General features: G+C 32.9%; 3 protein-coding genes across 3 annotated transcripts; 1 reads left to right on the forward strand and 2 right to left on the reverse strand.

Annotated features, from left to right (window-relative positions):
- Window positions 1–19: 19 nt before the first annotated feature.
- Window positions 20–2,630, reverse strand: LOC123911014. The gene is made up of 5 exons (XM_045962324.1): window positions 2,471–2,630; window positions 2,305–2,357; window positions 622–852; window positions 446–535; window positions 20–349 (listed from the first exon to the last, which is right to left on the reverse strand). Exons 1-5 carry the CDS (start codon window positions 2,525–2,527, stop codon window positions 181–183), a joined length of 600 nt encoding a protein of 199 aa, XP_045818280.1. The 5' UTR covers window positions 2,528–2,630; the 3' UTR covers window positions 20–180.
- A 6,246-nt stretch (window positions 2,631–8,876) lies between these two features.
- LOC123908100 (wall-associated receptor kinase-like 14) lies at window positions 8,877–13,801 on the forward strand. The gene is made up of 4 exons (XM_045958621.1): window positions 8,877–9,070; window positions 9,355–10,147; window positions 11,969–12,043; window positions 12,255–13,801. Exons 2-4 carry the CDS (start codon window positions 9,421–9,423, stop codon window positions 13,544–13,546), a joined length of 2,094 nt encoding a protein of 697 aa, XP_045814577.1. The 5' UTR covers window positions 8,877–9,070; window positions 9,355–9,420; the 3' UTR covers window positions 13,547–13,801.
- Window positions 13,802–14,501: 700 nt separating this feature from the next.
- Window positions 14,502–16,630, reverse strand: LOC123910037 (thioredoxin-like protein HCF164, chloroplastic). Its single transcript, XM_045961063.1, has 4 exons — window positions 16,303–16,630; window positions 15,987–16,202; window positions 15,101–15,204; window positions 14,502–14,970 (listed from the first exon to the last, which is right to left on the reverse strand). Exons 1-4 carry the CDS (start codon window positions 16,480–16,482, stop codon window positions 14,688–14,690), a joined length of 783 nt encoding a protein of 260 aa, XP_045817019.1. The 5' UTR covers window positions 16,483–16,630; the 3' UTR covers window positions 14,502–14,687.
- Window positions 16,631–18,116: the final 1,486 nt, after the last annotated feature.

Here is an 18,116-nt window from a genome sequence, read left to right on the forward strand (position 1 = left end):
AGGCAAAAACACAAGTGCATAATTAAAGTCAACTAACATTGATGATATCTTAACATTACAATTCAGTACAGTGGACCGACAGAAGCAGCAAAGATGAATTGTTAAAAATAAATATTGCAACATTAACATCTCACCTTCTTGGCCAAAACAATCTATAAATTTATAAGGAAATAAAAATCCTCATTTCTGGCGTATGATCCCAGAACTAGAAAGAAGACGCAATGCTTGTTTGGAATTCTTCAAAACAGCAGACGATCTTGGAACCGACATTTTCCTCTCTTTCAAGAAATCTAAGGCACTCTGTAAGCATGGAGGAGGACCTAGTTGGGTCACAATACGAGGTCCAGAACTGCAAATCAAAAAGGAAATATATATAACTACAGGATAAAGTGCAATATGTAAGCATAATTACAATTATACAAATAGAAAGGATGAAATCCCTGACCCTGAATCCTTGGATTTTCTCTTCCTTGAAGTGGTAGGCTTTATTTCATCTTCATCCTTGTCCTCATTAGTGTCGGTTAAGAAAGTTTTCCTGCAAACAGAGTATAGCCTCTTAAGAGATTTTTCTAAACAATCATGCATATAATTAGATAAAGAAATAAAGATATCATTCATTACTTCTCGCGGGCTGCAAGCATATCAACAATGTTTTGTGGAAGAAATCCCACAGCAGTGTTTGGTTTTTGCTGTGATTCAGTTCTTGATGTATCTCGAGATTTTTTAGCAGTTTTTGGTTCTTCCTCAGATTCAGTTATTGATACATCTTGAGATTTCTTAACAGCTTTGGATGGTCGAGGCGTTATATTTTGAGCCCACTTCCTTCGACGTTCTTTCTCTTTAGTATTAACCCTGTCAAGCAAAGTCTTATTAGACAATAGACACCACTAAATGTGGTTGTTTTGCATGAGTCCAAAATAAAGCCGGAAGAGTGTGCAATCAGATCTTAACCTATGATCATGCATATAAGAGTGAATGAAATGACTGTTGATAATTGCAAGGACAACAAATCAAAAGCCAAATGCTAGCTACACTACATCCATCCGTGCTATTCAGTAGTTGGTTCATGATTTAGGAAACTAACTAAAGAGCGACTGTACAGAAACTGAATAACAGGTGTAACTAATTATAATTAAGAGCTAATTGTAACTAACTGAACTCATTCATTCAATTAGAAGGTGTAATTGTAAGAGTGTTGGTATGCATATATAAATACCAGTCACTGTGTATGTATGAGCCAATTCAGAAATTGACTACTCAAATTCTATCAGAACTTTCCTTTACTTTCACTGTAGTTTACTGTACAGCTACTCTATTACGAACAACATCCTAACATGATGAACACTATCTCCCATCTCATGAATGATGTTGAGCTGAAAAATACTTTTATCTATTCATTGATCATATCTCGGTTAGTTCAAATTTACCAGTTTGTTTTTTAAAGTTCTTGAAAACCAATAAGCACCGTGATGCAATAAATTAATAATCAGCACAATGACAATGAGAAGCTCATATAATCACACCTTCCTTCAAAACATAGTTTGTAAATCCACTCAGTTAGTATTCTCTGTCCCTACTCAAGCCTGAGATTATTCCAAAATCTATCAGGGTTCTAAAATAAGTTTTGCGAACCTATGTCTATACAATCAGGCAAATGTAACAACCAGGATCATTCAACAGGTACCAATAACATTCATGATATCAAATTTAAATACCTACTCTTTTATTTATTCTATGATTAAAGAGGAGTATAAGCAACATCTAAAGTTGGTTTTGCAAAGTTTAAGGGAGAATCGGCTATATGCCAAATTTCCGAAATGTGGATTTTAGCTATAGACATCATGGAATTTCTCGGGTGTGTTGTGTCCAAAGGAGATCTGAGATCTGAGATCTCCTTAAAGTTTGCTTCTTTCTTTTTTTTTTTTTTTTTTTTTTTTGAAGAAGCTAAATTGCACCGGGGAGAATCGAACCTGCGACCTTAAAGTTTGCTTTGTTTAGTTTAGTGAATACATCACAGCTGAATTACTGAACAAGAGAGTTCATCAACCGTGTTTCACTTTGATAATCCTCATTATAAACGATCTCAACACGGATATTATTGAAAAACTTGGAATTTGTATTGATGAATTTATATAAACCCTTGTTACTCAAAAGTTTATTTTCAAAATTTAACTTAAATTAACAAACAGAACTTCATAATAACAAAGGAAAGACATTTAACTTATATTAACAAACAGAACTTCATAATAATTAAGTAAACACATGCATTCTTCACAGAGACAAAGTTAAAGGTAAAATGTATACCTAATGGCGTTTTCTCTTTTAATCTTTCGAATCTCTTCATCTAATTTTATACCCTGCAATAAGAACTCTTAGATTAAGTATTCATACTAATCCCAAAACAAATGAAAGATCGTAAAATCGATTTGATTCATTGAACAAAAAAAATTGAAAACTAAACGAAAGATACCTGTTCAGCTGTGAATTCCTCAGGGGCGTCAGAATCGTTGTCTTCTCTATCTGACATTGTTGCGATTTTGAATCTCTCTTTCAATTTTTCGTCTTCCAAATCGATTCAGTGAAAGTTGAAATTTAGGGTTTATGCAATATGTTGTGGGTTTTGTCTTTCTACCATAGCCACGTGTTTTTTTTTTTGTAGCTGAATGAAACTTGATTGAAGTAAGTGGGCACAAAGGCCCAAAGTTGAACAAAACAGGCCCAAATGATACAATTATTGGGCTTTTGGACCATTAGTTTTTCTTAAAACATAATCGTGCTATTAACACACTCTTATGAATATAAAATCTTATAAATTTCAACAAATAAGAATATTGGTGTTGAGAAGAGTGTTTTTCTAACATATTTCTTTTATACATAGCACACACGATTTCAAAGTATGGACGCCAAAACTATTTTTCAACCTGAGGCAACCATGAAACGGTTCATTATAGTGTGAATCAATTGATAACAACAAAATTACAGTTATATGTGAATTTTCGAATTTTACCCATTTTGCGACTCACTCTATTACCATGAGTTAGCAAAAACCTAACTTATTCTCTTATAATTGATCTAAGTACGTGAGAGTGACAAACCTTAGTATCCCTAGAGATTTCTCCCTCGATCAGTCAATTGTTTTCTCACAAACTCTGTCATTTTACGTACTAGGAATTAATTGTTCTGAAGTTCTAACCCATTGGTAAATTCTACTCCAATTTCATCTTCCATTTTAAATCATGAAGTTTGATTTAGTATCTGTCAAATAAGTTTGTGCCAAACAAATATCTACCAAAGAAGTCCTTGATATGTAAAAGGATGAATTGAAGTTTGATTTAATATTGCATGTGTATATAGGCATGTTTAATGCCAAAAAATACTACTAAAAAATTACCGTAGACTCCAAGGAATTTTAAAAGAAGTCAAACTAAATAAATACTATTTATTCTAAGAAAATGTTTGTATTTTAGGTTCACAAAGTATTTGACGTATTTTGTCTATATTTATAGACTACTTCGTAGGTGCCTCACACACGTTTCCCGACGGAGATTAATCGTCGCCAATAACGGTGGAAATTTCGTATCAATATCATGGTAAAAAAAAATAAAAAATAAAGTTAATATACAACTATTGTGAATTTTTTTTTTTGAAAAGTAAACATAAAACTGTTGTGGATACTAGTATTTCAAGATATATATGTATGAGTCTTAAGTGTATCTTAAATGATAAAAATTATAGAGATATTTAATATGGTGAGATATACCAGTTCCAATCTACAATTTTCAACTTCTCATGTGAGTTTTTAAGATCAATTTTTTTTTAGACTCACTGCTAGCTAGGTTCTTTAAAAAAGAAAAGACATATATGTATGAGGTATACAAAAATTCTACACACAAAATCACCGTTATCTAAAACTAAAAGATTCTTTCTTTATGCTTTTAGCTGAAGTTCAAGGATTTTACAACTAGGGCTTTTCCCATACCATACATGCAAAAAAAAAAAAAAAAACAAAGATAGTTAGCATAGATAGGATAGGAGTCTATCTCCGGTAAGAAGGAGACAATCTTCTTATGTTTACAAGTTTTGTTGAAGAAGTCTTGGTATCATTTATGTATGCTCTCAGCCAAGAAGGGCAACTATCTATCACAAGATACCTCAAGCGAGGGGTAGGTGGTAGCTTGGCTTAGCCTTACCCCAAGCAAGCCGTACTACCAATGACAATGAGACCTTGACCAAATATTATGGAGAGCAAATCTCAGTCAAAAGCAAAAGTTTCACCCTCGATATTTTTGACAGTTATACGATTCTAGAAAATGATCTAGAATTGAGTTAATCATGTTTATTAGAAATGGACAATAGAGTGGTTGTACCGGGCAAAAATAGTGGGAAATGAAATTGGACTATGGACTTGTAATTATAGAAATAAATCAACAATAGTGAGAAATGAAATTGGACTATGGACTTGTACTATTTGAATAATTTAATTTCAAAGTTTATTTGAATTGTCTTAAATTCTACTATTAAAATTCATTGACGATCCTCTTGAATGTCATAATGCGATTTTCTAAATTAATCTAAATTTTTATTTACAAAATCTATAAAAAAAATGAAGATATCATAGACAAAATTATAATAGTTATTAAAATGTACATACACAGATGGAAGATTCGGAATTTGAATCTCTACCATAATGTACGATCTAATAATTTTAATATTTTTATCCGTTGAATTAAAATTTATAGACAAAACACCCTATATATTTTCTATATGAAATTGAAGAGGATCTCTATCCTAAAAGTGAAATGAAAAATCTAGCAAAAATCCACCAAAGGTACCCTAGAGTCAATTCACATCATCACTACGGCTCCAATTAATCTTTTATATGTCCATTTTGGTCCTGCAATCATATATATTGACCATAAACAAACCTCATATACATGCTACTAGTGGAATCAGCTTCGTTAGTGTGCAAGATAGTGGGACTGAAATAACATGAAAAGCAGTGCATCTATATGCGTGGCTTATATTTTTCTGGGGCACTAAATGTATAAAAAGAGTTTCATTAAAATATTCATAGAAATAGTAGAGTTTCATTTCAATAATCTATGACACGAATTAACCTGCTGTGATTTTGTGCCAAAAAAACGAACCCATTTCATCTATATTTTTCAAATTTTCAGTTTTTTTTTTTTTATTATGATGTGAACCAGCAAGCTAAGTCACTAAAAATAAATTATTACCAAAGGTTTAAACACTAAAATATCTTTTGTAAAAGAAAAAAAAAATTTAAAGGATTTTTCTAACCCGTGCTTGCACGGGATAAAGACTAATTAATACTCCATTTTTTATGATTTTTTTTTAAATTTGAGTAATGCAGCATTTTCTCTCTCACCACTCCCTCTATTTTGTCTCTCATCTAAAACTCATAAATCAAAAGCATATCTGCAAAACAAATAGAGAACAAAATGTTTGGAAACACTACAATGATAGCAAGATAACTGATAACAATAAAATCGTGAAAACGAAAAATTTTCGGGAATTACTTGCAAAACAAACCTCTAGAGTCAAGATGCATAAATTTTCTACCATTCCTCGTCAACATCAGAGAAGGGAGAAAGAAGAAATTGAAATCAAGATCAATCATCATTAAATTATTGGTTAAAACTATTTATAATCAACCCTTTCAAAAAAGTCACAATCTTTGTTACAGGAGTTAAACACTTTTTTGGTCTAAATCTTTTAGGCAACATGTGAAATTGCTTGGGTAAAAGAAAAAAAAAGTGAAGTTGAAGATTGAGGGAGATGATTGAAATTGAAGAGAGCACGTCGGTGATGAGAGGAAGTGGGAAGAGAACGACGACATCGCCGGCGATGAGAGGAAGAGGGAATAACATGATGGAGATATTTGCAGAGAATAGGGTTGGGAATAGGCCAGACGGCCTACAGGGGCCTTCGGCCTGTATAAGTCTGGCCTGACCTGATTATTAAAAATGTCAGGCTTAGGCTTTGAAAACGGCCTGTTTACATAAATAGGCCAGGCTTAGGCTTCTAAAAAGGCCTACGAAGCCTGATAGGCCGGTCTGTTTATAATTATTATTATTTATATAATATTATTATTATTTATATCTTATAAAAAAATATTATTTATATAAATATTATTAGCTTTTAATTATTGCGACTTTTAGTAATCGTATTTGTTATTTTATTAGTTTTTAATTATTGTGTTAATCATATTATTAGCTTTTTCTTAATGTTGTAAAAATTATAAAAATATAAATGTGAACTTTTGAAGGCCTGTTTAGCCTATTTAAAAAAACTATATAGAGAAGCTTTAATGTAACACAGACTTTTAAACAGGCTACAAAGCCAGGCCAGACTTTTAAAAGGCTCAGGCCAGGCCAAAAAAAATAACATTTGATAGGCCACAGGCCAGGCTCAGGCCTGAAAAAAAATCGTAGGCCAGGCTCAGGCCTGTCAAGGCCTGGCCTGACCTGGCCTATTCCCAACCCTAGCAGAGAAAGAAGATGAAGAGCGTGTTTTAATTTTTATTGTGCAACTAGAAAGAGAGAGGGAGAGAAAATAGAGCTGCAGTTGGAGTGACGAGAGAGAAGATGTTGCATTAATCAAATTTAAAAAAATCATAAAAAGTGAAGCATTAATTAGTCTTTATCCTGTGCAATATTGCACAAGTTAGAAAAACCCTTTGTAATTTTACCAAAAAAAGAAAGGCTTAAAAGCAGTTTTGCCCCCCCTATTTTGATTAAATCGGAATTTTACCCCCCCTGTTTTAAAACGCGGACTTTTACCCCTCCTGTTTTATAATTTTTTGGATTTTGCCCCCCCTAATATTCTGCTTTCGAGTCACAACTTTAAAGTTTCACACACAACTCAATTTTGATCAATAATTCACCAAAAGGATACCGAAATGACCGTAATCGAGTTATCTTTTCACATAATCAAACCCCACTGAATTTGGAGTTACAAAGAGAGATTAATTACAGTTTTAGTGAAGGTATATCCCCCAAAATTCTGCAAAAAATCTGCTTTCGAGTCACAACTTCAAAGCTTCGCATACAACTCAATTTGGATCCATAATTCACCAAACGGCTACCGAAATGACCGTAATCGAGTTAGCTTTCCAAAGAATCAAACCCCACTAAATTTGGAGTTACAGAGAGAGATTAATTACCGTTTTAATAAAGGTCTGTCCAATTACTAATTCTGCAGAAATCTCCTTGTGATCTTCAAATTCAACATCGTCTACCGAACACATCATAACTCCAAATTCGACGAAATTGAAATTCCAACAAGGATAATTTCGTTAGATTTCCATACATGTAAATAGTATTAAAAATGAGCTACAGGGTGAGAGGAATGACGAAAATACTAGTAGTAGTTTCATACTATAATTAATTTGAATAGACCTTCACTAAAACGGTAATTAATCTCTCTCTGTAACTCCAAATTTAGTGGAGTTTGATTCTGTGGAAAACTAACTCGATTGCGGTCGTTTTGGTACCAATTTGGTGAATTATTGATCCAAATTGAGTTCTGTGCGAAGCTTTGAACTTGAAGTTCAGAAGCAGATTTTGTGCAAAATTTTGGTGGGGTGCAAAATCCAACAAATTATAAAATAGAGGGGGTAAAATTCCGCATTTTAAAATAGGGGGGGTAAAATTCCGCATTTTTCAAAATAGGGGGGGTAAAACTGCATTTAAGCCAAAAAGAAAAAAGAAAAACCCTTTGTAAAAATTAAATAAATAAAAAATTCACTATTTTACCACATCATCCCACTTCATAAATGTATTTTATTATTGATTTAAAATAACTAGTTCTTATTAGATCTATCAATAATATTGTTAACTTGCTTTGTAAGGAAAAAACAAACTCAACTAATTTACAGTTGTATCACATGCATAGTTTTAAAACCTAACTCAAACCGACAAGCCAAACCATTCAAACCAAAAATCGGACCTAAACATTGAATCAGCCTTACATCTAAACCATTATATACCGTGTGAACAAGCCAATTTTACAAGAAAGCTGGTAAACCAGTGATTTTATAGGTCGAACAATTTTTTGCTTTTTTTTTTATCTAAAAAATACTAAAAGAATCAACCATTTTTTTTAATAAAAAACTAACTATGATGCATATTATTAACTACGGGCCCATTAATAACAACTTTTCTAGATCATTATCTTGATTTCTCATTTTTTTTTGTGGTGTACATTTTATATTTTATGTAAGAGAAAACTTTACTCTAAGAAGTTTCATATTAAATGTAACACAATTTGAATATGAATTTATAAAATAGAGATAAATATAATTTTATAAGTTATATTTATATGATTCAGCTAGATTCATCTCATAATTCTAAAATGATATTAAAGTTTCTTCAGCGATCTGTTGAGTCACATACTAATAAGTTTTTGTTATCGGGTCACGTACGTTTAGAAGTTGCAATCTTCATACTTCAATAGTATAGATTTAGTGGTTAATGAACACTCCTTATGACAAACTATTTGAAAGAACTTGAGTATAAAATTCATGAAAAAAATAACTTTTTATTAAATTTTATTTATCTCACGAGACGGGATCTCCTTCTCATGAATAAAGCAAAAGTAGCATGATAGTGTGATTATTATTATGTTGACGGTGAAGCATTTAAAATAGAGACACTACTAGATGTAGGACCAGAAAACAGATTAGTCATACATTGTATGATTTGCCTTTTTTTGACTACTAATAAAGCGTTACATCCTACTAACATGTAATTTGCTGTCAAAACAAAGACTTTTTATGCAAAACAAAATTCATTCAAGGGCACATTCGTCATTCCACACACAAAATGCACACACACGCATTTTCCATCTAAATCACACAACAAAAACACAACATGAAACAAGTGTGAACAAATCCAACACAACTTGCTTATGTAGCTTCTTCCTTCATTTGTTTTATTCATTTTCCTTTTTCATACTGCAACTGAATTTACTTCTTCAACTGCTACATCACAATAATCACAATATTAGTAATTTCAGTTTTCAAACTTTCCAGAACAAACATTTAAAGGTATGCATATAGTACTTCAATTTTTCATTTTTTTTCTACCATATCATTAAATTCATCAGTTTCTTCTTCTATGAACAAACTAACATTAATTGATTTTAGATGGCTACCCAACTGTATCATTCACAAGCTTTAACTTTTCATTTAATCCATTACCTGAAAAAAACACTTTTTTTTCTTTCTTTCTAACTAGTACTATCTTATAAAGATCAAAACTTTGAGTTATTCAAGCTGAATCAAAAATACCACCAAATTGAACTAAACTAAATTTTTTATTTTCTTTTCAGGGTAATGACTAATGATCTTGATCAGTGATTACCATCTTCAAATTCTTCAGTTGTCATCTCAAAAAAATGCTTCTTCATATTCATCAAAAGATGAACTTTTTAATCATGTTCATAATTTTCTTATTGAGCAAAACAAGAGCACAAATCAACAACACAATCTGTTTGAATCGTTGTGGAGATAAAATTCTTGATTACCCTTTTGGATTCTCTGATGGTTGTGGAATTAAGCTAAACTGTATTGATAATAAAGTCCAAATTGATGAGTTTCTGATTCAGAATATGACCAAAAATAGTATATTGATTTACCTTCCTGCAAAATGCAACCGTAGTATTGAATCTATTCAACCACTTTTCAGTGATAATTTTGCTCCAACAAGGAACAATAGTTTTCTAGTTCAAGATTGTTCAGCTCCTTTAGGTGGATGTGTGATTCCAGCTTCAAGTTTTGTTGGAAATCAGATTGAGGTTGAAAGCTGTGACAGCAAAAGTAGTAACATTAGTTGTTTTACACAGCAATATCATGAGGGAGATGTTGATGTTTTGTCATACGAGGAATTGAATAAAACTAGATGTAACTATTTGTTCTCAGCCATTGCTGTTGAACAAAGTAAAGAGATTTCGTTGCAGTTTCAAGCTATTGAATTGTCATGGTGGGTTAAAGGTTCTTGTGAATGTTCTAACAATGCTACTTGTTCAAATGTGACTCTACAAGGAAATGGTTCTGGATTTCGGTGTCAGTGTTTGGATGGTTTCCGGGGAGATGGATTTGCTAATGGCATCGGTTGCCGGAGAGGTTAGTTTAGAATTTTACATTAAATATCTCTGTAGTACCGACACTTCAGATAAAAAACGTGTTCTTTGACACGTATCAATGTCTGAGACCAATACATATGATTACATTCAATGTTGTTATTTTCTAAGTGTGTGTTTGGTATCACGTTGAGTATGTCAAAATTACGGTGATACAAGTGATTTTTCAAAAGTTACGCTCCGTCATTATTCTGTCATATTCACTTGTCATATTCATTGTCATATTCACCGTGATACCAAACACAGGCTCAAATTATTACAATGTCCACGTTTCATAGTTAAATATTTGTTTTTATCTTATTTTAACTGGTATGTGTTATATTCAGGAATGGGTTTTGTTTTAGTAGTATTATTATGCTTTGATTCTTGTTCTTAGAATAATTATAATGCTATATATAAAAACTCATAATTATGATGCTTTTTGACAAATTGGTTTGGTGCTGCTTTATATGGTGGCCAATCAAAGTTGCTGCACCTCAATTCTGTTTTCTAGTTAAAGGTTGCTCTTTGTTCAAATTGTTTAAAAGCATATTCAATTTCAATACAGAAGACTAGTCAATTTCTTGTTGCCAAAAATTATTATTATATTGAAATTTGAGAAGAAAAATGCAAATTTAAAACTGGATTTCTTTTAGCTTTCATTTAAATTTAAATTTAGGAATGGTCAAAAGGTCAGCTTGTGTTTCATTGCTGGCAAACTAGGGATAAGCAGCTCATATTTTCAGATGTATTTCAAAGTGGATTTAATGAAATCAAAGTATAAGTTAGCTGTCTTAATCTTTATCTAACTGTCTTAGATCTTTTTATTATGCTTTTACAATGCTAAATTTGATCCACACCAACTTTTCCTTTGTGACAAGTTACAAACTATTTTTGGTTATTCATGTGGACCTTGAGGGTCCTCTTAGGCTCCTTTATTTTGAAGTGATATATGGAAGTAAAGTAACAATTGATTGCTTGGTTTCCTTTTTAGATATTATGCATATCACTTTTGATGCTTCTGATAGTGAAATTCATTGTCATGTTAAAGAGGATGATGATATGGGAATTGAATGTTCTTACTTCTTATCTTGAATTAGTTGTTTTTGGTGTGCTGCATGTTTTGAATGGGAACATAACAAAGAAATAATCCTTCAAAAGTCAACATCAGTGGCTACACATGTGTGTAGCTAAGAATTAGATGTATTTGAATTTTTATTAGCATTGTAATATTGTTGGTGGTCAAAAGAGAGAGGATACATTCAAAATCAGAGGAATTAATATTTAGTATATGACCTTACATATAAATATTAATTTACAAGATTACTTTGCTTGTAACTTTAAGCATGCTGGAGACAAAAATCTTCTTACCTTTCCATACTTTGCTGAGAGAGGAAATTGAGTGTCATGGGAGTTTCACAAATAAACATAAACATCTAACAAACATAAGAACTAAATGTCAAACATTTGCTGAGCTGTGCCACGTTATTTGCAGCAAGTTTATAGCTTTGTATGAGTTTTAATACTTCTTTATTTGAAATGGTTTACTATTAAAATATTGCAGAAGAATATTTTATCAAAATATCTTAAAAGTTAATCAAAACTAAACAAACATTTTGTGATGAATGAATCGTGTAAAGTTCTTTGTGACTCATTACTCAGTCAGCAAGAAACATTTTAGATACTGTTCATCCAAACCATCCAAATTGGTTGGTTGAGAATAACTATTAATAATGTCATGGTGATTAATTATAATATTTTTTTGTATGTTCCTTTAGTAAACATTGTCATCTTTTTAATTAGTTTATGGTTGCCTTGTTATCAGCTCCAGGTTGCAGTGCTTCAACACTAACATCCGGTGGATGTGGGAGTGCAACCAAAATCGGCGTTGTTGTCGCAGGTATAACCTTACTTTCATTCCTCGTACCGATGAAAATAATAAGAAGTTCTTAATGTTTTGTCTCACTCGTTCCATCAGTCCTACTGTTATATACTGACGAAAACGTTTCGGACTAATATGATGAGTTTTACAAAACGTGAAAGACAAGTTATTAGGATTAATGCTACATGATTTTTTTTATTAATTCTACATGGTTGTTCACATTTAACAGTGGTCGTAACCGGAGTTGTGATCGTGGCTGCTCTCATTATTCTATGCTTCTGTGCCAGGCGACGTTTTACTTGGTTGAGAAAACATACCAGAGTAAAGCGCCTACTACGTGAAGCTGCCGGAAACTCTATTGTGCCTCTCTACTCTTACAAAGACATAGAAAAAGCCACAAATTCTTTCTCTGATAAACAGAGGCTGGGAACCGGGGCATTCGGTACAGTCTATTCTGGAAAACTTCACAATGATGAGTTTGTTGCAATAAAGAAGATACGGCATAGAGATACAAACAGTGTTGATCAAGTCATGAATGAGATCAAGCTCCTTTCTTCGGTGAGTCACCCAAATTTGGTTCGCCTCCTAGGTTGCTGCATTGAGGAGGGAGAGCAGATACTTGTTTATGAATATATGCCAAATGGAACGTTGTCTGAGCATTTGCAAAGAGAGAGAGGTAAAGGTCTTCCGTGGACAATACGACTCACCATTGCCTCCGAAACCGCTAATGCGATAGCTTATCTCCATTCTTCAATTCATCCCCCAATTTACCACAGAGATATAAAATCCAGTAATATATTATTGGATTATAACTACAAATCTAAAGTAGCTGATTTTGGACTTTCTAGGCTTGGCATGATAGAGACATCACATATTTCAACTGCTCCACAGGGTACTCCAGGCTATGTGGATCCTCAATACCACCAGAACTTCCATCTTTCTGATAAAAGTGATGTATACAGCTTTGGTGTGGTTTTGGTAGAGATAATAACTGCCATGAAAGTGGTTGATTTTGCCAGACCTCAAAGCGAGGTTAATTTAGCTGCACTTGCTGTTGATAGGATTAGGAGGGGTTCTATAGATGAGATTGTAGATCCCTTCCTTGAACCAAATAGAGATGCTTGGACTCTATATTCCATTAATAAGGTGGCTGAGCTTGCATTTAGATGTCTTGCTTTTCATAGTGACATGAGACCAACAATGATGGAAGTGGCCGAAGAGCTTGAGTACATCAGACGCCGTGCATGGGCAACTATGGAGGAAACCATATGTTTGGGTTCGTCGATTGGTTCTGCGATTTCTTCGCCTCGCAATGGAAGTGAGAAGTCATTCGGTGGTCTTATGTTAAAGAAAGTAGGGCAAGAGAGTGAGGAATTGATTGTTCCACCCAAGAATGAGAACCTGTTGCAATCTATGGAATTGGAGGTGATAGACAGCTCCCCTGTATCGGTGCATAATCCTTGGTCGAGTGGACAGAGCTCGCCTTCATCAAACAGCTTGTTGGGAAATGTTGTTCGGTGACATAAGCATAAGCATCCTGCAATGTGAATAATACTAAAGGCATATACATAACAGTTTTCGTTTCTCTTTCAGCTGTCATTGATATTTCTATGTGTGATTAAGATTCTGGTTTACTAACAATTTCCAAAAGCTTATATGCAAAAATAATCAGCAATAGATATACAAAATTTTCTATGCAGACAAGATGTAATTGTAAACTATGAATAGTTATTATGTAAAATTTTGAATGGAAAAGACGAACACCTTTGGGCTACAGTTTTCATATTAAGCAAGCACAACTAGGGTCACCAAGTGCAACACTACATATTTTCGCTATGGTTTTAAATTGCGAATATACATATAAAGGTTTTCACAACATCAGTTATGGTCGTATTAGCCCCATTTGTCTGCAATTTTTCATAATCTCCAAGATTGTAATGCAACCCTGACTATAATTGCAATTTAGAACAATGATTTTGGCTAAGCCAAGTATTAATGACAGGAATGATGGTTTGGTACCAACTACCATGCTCTATTTTTGCTGCTTGTTTCTTTTTATTTTCCCTTTAAAATATATTGTTTCTATTAAGCGGTTGATACTTGATGTTCTGAAATAGCATATGGATAAACGTCTCAGCCATGTTCTGAAAAGTCATTTTAAAATTGCTGAACCAGAAGACATAGGCCCCTAGAAATGGAAGTGTGTCCAAACAAAAGGTTTTGCAGTAAACAGCAAACAATAACCACTCGATCCAGACATGCATTATATAACTAATACAAGTGTCTCAAATTTTTAAAAATGTTAGCAAATGTCATTTAAATTTCGTAGTTTTTGAAGAATCTTGTTTCCACTAAAGCAGTGTTCCGATTGATCAAGAGTTTAATGAATTTAGTATTGGAGGGTAAACATATATACATTGTTCAAACACAACAGTATTTAGTAATGACCAGAGTAGAGAACTTATACGCATTAAAGTGCACAAAGATTGTATGAATATAGACATTTGAACTAACAATTGCCATTGATATCTGGTTTTAGATCCTAATCTATATAACAGGCTTGTACAATGTTCATACTTTGTCTGTTGAAATGTTGCTCAATGACAAATCTAACGATTAACTGTAATAAAACAGTGAAAAGAAAGTATTTTTATGCTGTCATCTAACCATGACTTCTTGGATCAACAACTTGATGAACCTTTCTTGCTTCAGCACTTGAATATTGGCCTACAACACGTGCATGAGGTATTTGAGCTTCACCACGAGCAAGTGCGTCTACATTTTCAAGCAGGTATTGTCTTGGAAGTCTACCTACTACATTGCCCTCTTCATTCCCTTTTTTATCAAGGAAGGCAAAGTGTGGAATACCCTCCACACCAAACTCATCAAGCTCTTGTTCCCAGTTCGTGTTATCCACATTCAACATCACAAAGTTCACTCGATTCCTGTATTGAGAAGCAAAACAAAAGATTGAGAATTAGTACACACAAAATCACAAACTATATCAACATTTTACAAAGTGTTGGTATTTCCCCCAAAATAGTATCAAAGGAGGTGAGAAATAAAAGTGATTACTTGTACTGCTGCTCTATTTTGTAGACATCAGGAGCTAATTCTCGACAAACCTCACACCAATCTGCATAAAACTCCACAACAGTAGGTTTCCCATTCGAAAGAGCCTGGAACAAGAAGCATCCAAAACCAAAGTACAAACACTATAAGAAAATATGTAGCTGATAGATTTTAACAATCAATAACAACCTCAAATGAACTTAAAAAACCTGGTGAATATATCAAAACATATAATTGGACATAAGAAATTCACTTTAAAATCATTAGTTTTTCAACTTAAGATTGTAACTTTTCATTTTTTTTCTCTCTTCAAAAGTGAATTACTCCACTATAAGGCCAATAAGTCATGCCTTCAAAGAAAGATCCCTTTTTTCAGAGGCAGACATAGTTGGGTTTTGGGCACAACCCAACCCAATTTTGGCATGTTCGGGTTGACCTGTTAGAATCTATGTACATAAGCACTTATGAGATTATGAGACTGTTTGAGAGAGCTTAATAAAAAGACAACTTATGATATGTTCATAAGTTGTTTTCAACTTATTTCCATAAGCTCTCTATGATAACCGATATAACTAGCTTATAACTTACTATATGTAAACAGTTCACCTTTATTTTATCATTTGTTATAGAAATAGCTTATACATAAGTACTTATATGATATTCAACTTATGCTAAGTACTTCTGTTCTGAGACTGTTTGGGAGAGTTTATAGAAACAATTTTCAACTTATTTCCATAATAGCTTATGAAAACAACTTATAACTTATATAAAAAGTACTTATATGATAAACTTTATACTGTAAATGTAAACACTTAATTAAGCTGTTTATTTATTCAAACAAGACCTAGGGTGTTGATTAAGTGAAGAATGGATTCGGAAAAGAATGAACCTGTTCATAAGGCAATGCAACAGCAGAAAGATCTTTCAAAGAAACACCAAAATCCAATCTTGTAAAAACAAAAAGTCCCAAAGCAGCTAAAGTAGAAGCAATTGCAACTTTTCTACTAACATCTTTGTTCGGCAATTGAGGAAGAGCAGTAGAATGATCAACACTTGAACTTGTCGTCTCTTTACTAGTCTCAACCACAACTTTTATTTCTTGAGGCTGAAACCATAATCATTAATTAGTAGTTAAAGTATGAAATGAAATTAAACAACTTTGTTACTTGTTTTGAAGCTAGGATAATATAAATATTTGTGTTTACCGTTGTTGATGATGAGGTAATTTCATCGTTTTTGTTGAGGTTTGGATCTGTTTGGCAAGATAAGGTGTGGAATCTGCTGCGGCGGTGGTGGCGAGGATATACGGTGGAATGAGAAGGTTGAAAGCATGGTTGGAATCTATGGAGTTGGAGACCGATTGGATTTATAGATAGACGAGCCATCCAACCACGCTGTTGCTTTGACAAAGGTAGTAACTTACTTGATAGTCCTCCAGAGAGGTAGTAGTAGTAAGCAACTGCAACACTATAACGTGAACTTCGTTGCAACTGCCACCACCGCTAACAACAAAAGAAAAAAGAGATATTTAAAATACCAACAAGGATATGCATTATCCATGATTCTTATAATTTATCATTAAATGTATTTTGTTTTTTTAAAATTAACAATCTATTAAAATAGAGCTCATTTATCACCAACAATGAATTGATTTGAGTGGTGTGGGTCTTGGTCCCCTTAAAATTCACTTTGTGTATTTTACAGGTTTTCGACAAAGATTAGTTAGTCATTTCTAATGACCGTGGAAACTTCGTACCAATATCATGGTAACAAAAAAAAAAAAAAGAGTTCATTTATCTTAACTAAAGTTCTGAATTCGATCAATGATTTGGACATACAGAAGCGTAGAAGCGTTAAAGCTCAGAGAAAATTTGTCATTCGTCTGGATACACAAGACTCGAGAGTTAGTCTTTGCAATTGAATGCGCCAAGGATAATTGATTTGTAAGAAAAACAATATTAGTATCATTTTATTTCATCAAAGGTTTCGCCAAGAGCTTGGAATAAAAAAATTGACTCATTTCTCATTCAGCAGGAATTCTCAAAGATCAAAATGTTGAGTTAAGTTAATAGTAGTATGGTTGAAGACGAGGAGGATTATTAGTTAAGTTAATAGTAGTATATTGAGACTAGAATTCGCGATCAAGTTACTAGAGGAAAATTGGAGGTAGTTCACTGCCCAACTGAACTGAAGCTCAAATGGCTCACATTTTCACAAAAGCAGTCAAGGCAGACAAATTGAGAGCTGGTTTGAAAGTAACATTGTTGAAGAAGCAATAGTTTGAATTATGGGAAGATGACATTGCAAACAAGGTTGCTCAAATCTTTGTCACAATGTTACAACCCAATTGTTATATGCATTCATTCATATAGCACAAAATGAAGGCATATTCTTACAATTGAATGCCTAAAGGAAGAAAAAGAGTTAACTTGTGTTTTGCTTGGGAGTCTCGGTGGCGGTGAGACTCGCACATCAAGTGTGAAGACGAAAGTAAATCGAATTTACACTCACACATCAAATATTCTCATATAATCTTTTACCATCTTAACACTTACCGGATTAAAACTTTAAATTTATAACTATACACAAAGTATATTACATTACATATATCTATACATTTTATACTTGTGCACATGTATCTATTATCAATCAGGGAAGAAAAATGAGAGAAAATGCAATTTTACAAAGACAACAATTATAATTTTACACAAAAAAAAAAATCAGGTTCTAGAAACTGAATTTTTTCGTGTGTTTTAGGAGCCTAAAAGAAACTTGGGGGCCCTAAAGAGAAGCTATCCAAATAAATAGAGGTATAACAATCTGTTGCAAGAAATGAAAGGATAGACTAAAATTGTGGCAAGAAAAAACCCAAGTAAAATATGATCAAGTTAGTGCCACTTGAACTACAATGTTGGGAAAACCAAAAACAGAAAACGACTCCAAAATCATTTTAATGTTTGGCTAACACTTAAACCTTTTAGAGTTTGGACCTCTAAATAATGGTATAGATTATAATTAT

Source organism: Trifolium pratense, linkage group LG2, assembly GCF_020283565.1.
Source record: "Trifolium pratense cultivar HEN17-A07 linkage group LG2, ARS_RC_1.1, whole genome shotgun sequence".
NCBI lineage: Eukaryota > Viridiplantae > Streptophyta > Magnoliopsida > Fabales > Fabaceae > Trifolium > Trifolium pratense.